This window comes from Lycium ferocissimum, chromosome 10 (genome assembly GCF_029784015.1).
Source record: "Lycium ferocissimum isolate CSIRO_LF1 chromosome 10, AGI_CSIRO_Lferr_CH_V1, whole genome shotgun sequence".
In the NCBI taxonomy this organism is placed as follows: domain Eukaryota; kingdom Viridiplantae; phylum Streptophyta; class Magnoliopsida; order Solanales; family Solanaceae; genus Lycium; species Lycium ferocissimum.
In genome coordinates, this window is record NC_081351.1 from 9,018,878 (window position 1) to 9,025,514 (window position 6,637).

General features: G+C 38.4%; 1 protein-coding gene and 1 non-coding gene across 6 annotated transcripts; both read right to left on the bottom strand.

Annotated features, from left to right (window-relative positions):
• Positions 1-6: 6 nt before the first annotated feature.
• LOC132032375 (origin of replication complex subunit 1-like) lies at positions 7-5,930 on the bottom strand. Of its 5 annotated transcripts, none has more exons than XM_059421985.1 (12): positions 5,801-5,930; positions 3,491-4,333; positions 3,243-3,378; positions 2,640-2,792; positions 2,425-2,559; positions 2,186-2,337; positions 2,010-2,109; positions 1,769-1,891; positions 1,538-1,699; positions 1,395-1,452; positions 1,130-1,308; positions 7-520 (listed from the first exon to the last, which is right to left on the bottom strand). In XM_059421985.1, the coding sequence occupies exons 2-12, from the start codon at positions 4,261-4,263 to the stop codon at positions 518-520; spliced, it is 1,974 nt and encodes a 657-aa protein (XP_059277968.1). In that variant the 5' UTR covers positions 4,264-4,333; positions 5,801-5,930; the 3' UTR covers positions 7-517. The 5 variants fall into 5 exon arrangements, with proteins under 5 accessions (XP_059277968.1, XP_059277969.1, XP_059277967.1 ...); XM_059421986.1 differs by having other exon boundaries at positions 3,491-4,365; positions 5,801-5,878; XM_059421984.1 differs by lacking the exon at positions 5,801-5,930 and adding an exon at positions 4,510-4,601.
• Positions 2,655-2,732, bottom strand: LOC132035699 (small nucleolar RNA snoR28). Its single transcript, XR_009409417.1, has one exon. It is a non-coding gene; the product is annotated as a small nucleolar RNA snoR28 (small nucleolar RNA).
• Positions 5,931-6,637: the final 707 nt, after the last annotated feature.

Below are 6,637 nucleotides of genomic sequence, written 5' to 3' on the forward strand. Positions count from 1 at the left end.
GAATCAATGTCGAGGTCAAAGAATAAGGTACTTCTCCAATAGAAATTGATGGTTGAGCATGTGTGTAGGTGGGTGTAGTTTGAGCTGGGGGTGTTAAAATGGAGCTCAAATTTGGTGGAGATGGCAGAGAAGATGATAATGATGAAGTTTGTGGCATGAAGAAAGGAGGGCTAGATGATTGTGACCCAGAATTTCGAGGGATATTAGAGGTAGATTGAAGTCTGCGAAGTTGCAATTGAGAGCCCATACCTACAAAACCCATCGGACCTTCCGTCAGCGAGTACAATTCGTCACAATTGAACTCCGATTGCAACTCCTTTCCTCTAATCAAGGTTTGTCCAGCCGTCATCGTGTCCTTGAGCTACCGTATTGCTTTTTCATTCATGGCTTCCCTCTTGTTGAAGTTTGCCACCTCGACTGCCATACGATCCAGTCGACTGAGAATTTCTCCGATGTCACCTGCCATTACGTTCCCACTGCGCAGGAAAGTGCTCTGATACCACTGATGTAATTACTACTACTGAGATACGAAATTACAGGAAGAAACAGTAATTAAAGAAAAGGAAATTGGTACTTCATAACTGATAAGCTCTCATAGAGCAATGGACTACATATATATCTTCCAAAAGGGAAGTGAAGGACTGAAATGTAAACAAGTAAACATAGGGACTGAACTCTAAATATGGAAGTGTAAATACTCAAACTTATTAACCACTTAACCAACTAAGGAATGTACAACTCTTCAGCCAACGTACAGCCCTTAAAGCACAGGTCCAAAATCAGTTCATATCATTTTTACAAACTTAAAGGACTATTTATGTCTAGATATATATTAAGGACCAAAATAAACCTATCCCAGTACTTTGTTAGCCTTGGACTAAAAGTGACTCAATTTTTATTTATTTTTTTAATCTGGTAACTATTAAGAAAAAGCGACTCCTTTTTACAAACTTAAAGGGCCATTTTTGTCTATACTTATATATTAAGGACCCAAATAAACCTACCCCAATACTTAAGAACCTAATTTTGTCTTTTTCTCACACAGCACCCAAGCTCAAGTATGTCGTTGGGATGATTAGAATCAGCAAAAGAATATAAACTCTAGAGATAAATCAACAGAAGGACCAACCTTCCTAGAAGCAAATTCAATTGCGGGTTTTTCAAAGGCATCAATTCCATTGAGGCGAGTTAAAATAATTTCTTGAAGTTGCTGATGGTTATAGGGACCAAAGCAAAGTCTTTGTATGCCCATACGACTTGAAATCCGTGGAAGCAACTTCTCAGGAAGATCCATAGTATTTGCAATACCTGTTGATGAGAGAGGCTACCGTTTTATTTTCACATGTAATAACTAATACAGATGGACGGAAACTGACAGCAAATTGTACACACACCTATAACGATCAGTTTTGAATGTGGCTTTGTAGGCCAATCAAGGATGTTATATAAAACCTGTAATAAAAAGATAAAAGGTCATACATAGGCAATTTGCTGTTCTTGATATTTACCATGGTGGAAACAAATATGAATCATTTACTGCTTGATTTCTTGTAACGAGGAGATCAAGTTCATCTATAAGTAGAATACAAGGCCGGTTGTCCTCTTTGCTAAATTCAGCTGCATTTGAAAACCGCTCATTCAAGAAGTGAAGAGCCTTTTTCCAACCGACCCTGTGTCCACTAAGTGCTTCATAAATAACCTGAAATAGTTGAGAGTTCAGAGAATGACAGATATTGTCTACATCATCAGAGATGAGCTACATACTTACACTATAAATATTCTCGGGTGAAGCCAATTTTAGGCCATTAATCTCCACAAAACAATAAGGTTTAATGCTCCCTGCATCAGCTTCACACCTTAAATTCCTCATTACTGCTAGTACACTCATTGTCTGCAGTACAGTGCAGATCAAGAAAGAAATCAGTAATGTATGACCAGCCTAAACATAGAGACAATACATAACTGGTTGGTGTTAACAGTTAAGTGTCTTCTCTTGAGCCAATAGATACCTTTCCTGTTCCAGGAACACCGTGTATATAAAGGCATCTACCCAGGCATTGATCCTCACATATGGCACCTTTTATGAATGTAGTTATCTCTTCCATTTCTCTGCAAAAGGGAGCACTTGTTTGTCAGATAAATACCAAGTAAATTGCATAAAGATTACACCTCAGGAAAGACATACTTAGTCCTACAAGGTAGAGACTTGGGCAGAGTTGCCAGTAAAAGAGTTGCTTTTGCTTTCTCAATTTCAGTAAGCTTGTGAGATCTCACATGTTCCGGTATCTTCTTTGCACCTATCTTTTGTAGTCCAAAAAAACGTCCCTTCCTTGAATTCTGCACTACTTAAATAAACAATTTAGCCTTCTGCTTAGCCAATATGAAGAAATGAACTAGGAATCAAACAAAGGACAAGTTGTTTACTGCAGCCAATGGATGAGCTGGAGACGGTCTGGTTAACGGACTACTTTGGTTTTCCTCTTCATATTCTATATCTTCCACGTCAGACTCTGGATCTTCGTAAGGGTTCCAGTCCTCATCGTTCTCTTCTTCATCATCCTACCAAATGAGAAAAAAATATTTCAACATGTATCAACAAAAGGTTCCACAAATATCATCAGAAATTCTTTTGAACATACTACATCATTATCTTCAATCTCAGCAATGCGCTTGAAACTATGCCAGTGAATGTCATATTCATATTCACAGAGGAAAACATCATCTCCAGCATTTGTCGCCTTCCCAAATTCTTTTGGATTCATAACATAGCAATGCCTGATGACAGATTCCATCTGCAGACACAATCAATAGTCTTTATTAACATATGTAATGGTCGCTCAGAACATGTCCCGTCAATATCAGACTGCCTGATTAGCAGAGAAGTTGAGGCCTTGGCTGCTTTGCATTAGGATGAATCCTGCTCCACTAAATTAGTTATAACATCCAAAACCCCAAAAGAAATCTTAGCACTTGCACTCATTCAGCTTTGAGAACTCTATACAAGAGCGACACCTAATGATAGATTGCTAAATTCACAAACACCTCATCTTTTGCTTTAGGGAAGTTATTCATCGATTGAACTGATCAACAATTAAAGGACATTTTTCTTCCTTAACAAACTCTTTTTTGGACAAGTTTTTTCTTCCTAACTTACAATCCTCAACTCAGGAAATAAGAGGCATATAATTTCCACAGTAAAAATCATTACATTGTAAACAAAAAAGAGAATAGCATTATATTACCTCAACATCAGCAAAATCATTAGTCCGATAAATTTCTCTCCTTAAGTTATGTGGCTGTCTTCCTGCAGCCGTCTCCTCAGGAATCATATACCAATGTGCCCGAAACCAGTAGTTACGGTCCACTTCTTTCCAGATACTTTAACAGTGATATCACAATTAACCAAACATCACAACCATATTGATATGTAGAATTGAAGAAACCAAAAAAAGTTCCTATAATAAACATTGAAAATAAAAGGTTCACATACCTCTCAATACGAGCTGCCCACAGATCACTGTCAAGTAACTTTTCCTTGGCAGTTCTCACCCGTCTCTTCCCCTTGGGCGGTGCGGGCATTTCCACAACTTTCCCTAATTTTTTCGCCTCACAATACAGACAAATCCAATCCCCTTCAGGAACCTCTTTCAATGGTGGCTTCAAACACTTCAAATGAAACCCTCCTAAGCATTCATCACATTCGATCATAATTACCCGGCCTGCTGACCTGAAACAAACCTTACATTCCTCCACTTCGGGATCCTCGTAATCCGAACTAGCATCTTCTCTTCTCTTCACATATACATCATCCCCTACAGAAAACTCTCCCCCATCATAAACTACCTTTTTATAGTACACCCTCTTCTTACAACCCCTTAAAATGCTTCTTTTTTCAACACCCACATTTTTGTTCTCTGTACATTTTCTTTTCCTTTTTGATTCAGTGGGTTGCGGTGTCGAAATGGAGGTTGAAATACTGGCCTTTGATTTTCTTTTCGCTGAACTGGCGACATTTTTGGGAGTGAAGTTGAGAGATTTGCGGAGGCCCGCAGAAGACGGAGGTGATGGTGGTGGTGGTAGTGGGGTCCGAGGGGTGGACCTAAGGCGGAGGGAGCGGCGGGCGGGGGTGGGGTTTAGGGTTTGTGGGGTTGGAGGGATAATAGGGTTCAAAGGAGATGAATTGGAAATGGGCAATGGTTTTTGTTGCTTAATGGGGGTTGTATTAAGGGATTGTTTGGCTTTCTTCTTTGGGGTTTCTGCCATTGAAAGGTTCTTCAGAAATGTAAACAATTGCTTTACCACCAGCTACAATTTGTTCAATTCCCTTGCAAGCCTACAGAAGAATGCTATCACAATTTGAGTGTTCTGATATTCAAAATTTCAGTTCAAAGTGGAAATGAAAGAAAAGAATGAAGAAGAACACCAGAAGCTTTGCAAGGTATAGATTATACAAGAAATCACATATCATGCAAAAAGAAGAAGAAAGAACTTTGCATCAAAAAAGAAAACCTTGCATTATTGAAAATTGAGCCTTTGTCAATTAGCTTCTTCAATTGAGATCACCAACAACAACATACCCAGTATAATCCAACAAGTAGTGTCTGGGAAGGGTAGGATGTACGCAAACTTTACCCCTACCTTTGTGGGGTAGAGAGGTTGTTTTCGATAGACGCTCGGCTCAAAAGAAGAGTAATGAAAGCAGGGTTGAAAGGAAAATAATGACAGCAAAATAGCAAGATGAACAAAGCAAATGAAGCAACAAGTATTAGTAAAAATTGAAGAAGAAGATACTACGCAAATCCTAAATAATACTACTAAATAAGGAGAAGAGGACACTAATGCCCTGCCTCTCCCACATAAAAGTACAACAACACTCTGGCTACCTACTATCCCTCTACTAATTCTCGAACTTCATACTTTCCTGCCTAGGGTCATGTACTCAGTAAGCTGAAGATATGTCATATCCTTTCTAATCACCTTCCCCAGTTCTTCTTCGGCCTACATTTACCTCTCCTAAAACGTGTTATAGCGAACTTCTCACACCTGCTTACTGGTGCATCTACGCACCTCCTCTTCACATGTCCGAACCATTTCAACCTCGCTTCCCTCATCTTATCAGCCAACAGAGGTCACTCCAACTTTGTCTTGTATAACTTTGTTCATAATCCTATCTCTCCTAGTATGCCCACACATCCATCTGAGCATCGACATCTCCACTACCTACATATTCTGAACGTGTGCGTTCTTGACGGGCCAGAGCTCTACCCCATACAACAATATAGGTCTAACCACCACTCCAAAATATCATTAATAAAAATATAGAGAAACAAAAGCATATAGAAACCGCAGGATAAAAAAGAAAACAAATATAAAACAGAAGATAAACCAAAGCAGTTCCCAGAAGAAGAGAAAGTAAATCACTCTAAAACACAGAAAAATAGTGAAACGACCTTAATTACCTGAAACGGTGAAAACCAACCAACAAACGGAAAATATACAAAATCAGAGGAAAACTTTTAGAATAATATCTGTTTGGCCATGAAATTTGATCAGATTTTGAAAATTTATCTTCAAAATAATGTCAAGCTCCAAAAAATTGGTCTCAGAAATTTCACCTCCACTCACAAAACTTTAATATTTTTTTCCAAGTAAAATGCATATCCAAACACAACTTCAAAATCTATGGCCAAACAGGAGCTTAATCATTACACTTTCAAAAAGTAAAACAACAGAAAACCATATGAGCATTGGAATAGAAACTCGATATCCGAAATCGAAAAATGTGGAGGAGTTATATTACCTCGATGGCACTGCGAGATGAGAAATCTCAGGCGGCAATTGGAGAGTAGAAAGGAAAGGGGAGAAACGGCGCTGAAGGGAAAGGGACAAAAATGGCGGGAAACATGATTTTATTGCACTAAACATTCCCATATATGATTTAGTTTCTAATACACCTCATGTATTTTAAAATTAAGCACTTCCGCCCACATATATTAAGAAAATCATACACTTAAACCCTTATGAGGAATATTCATAACTTAGTACATTAAGATATAATTATTAAAAGATAAAGGTAAATTATAAATACCACAAGTTACTTAATAAGATTTATTAATTATTAATAATAAATTTTTAGAAAGGCATGGCAAAATACTATAGAATTCCAGACCTACAAAAGTAATACTACGACTACTAGTATGCACGGATAAGAAAGACAATACTCATGTAATATTTCATAAATCTGGGTTAGGTGTGAATGTTTTAAATGAGTGTTAACGTGAAATTTTAGCCGTATGAAGTCCCATCGGGATGATTTTTGGTGGAAATAGCTATCTTGGAATCAAGACGAGAATCGGCTAAGTTTTCGATAAGTCTGTCTTCCAGCCTCATTTCGTTAAAATCCATTGGGAATTTGAGAAAACTTAAAACACAAAAGTTGTAGCCCTTTGAGATACCTTTCCAGCGATATATGGTGCAGCTCAAATGGAGATTTATACAAAAAGTTATGTCTGTTATACTAAACTACGCTCGGCAGCCCCTAAAGCGAGCTGGGAGCTCGCTGAGCGAGTGCCCAAGCGAGGCTTGAGCTCGCCCTGGAGCTCACTCAAAGAGGTACAGAGCGAGGGGGGAGCTCACT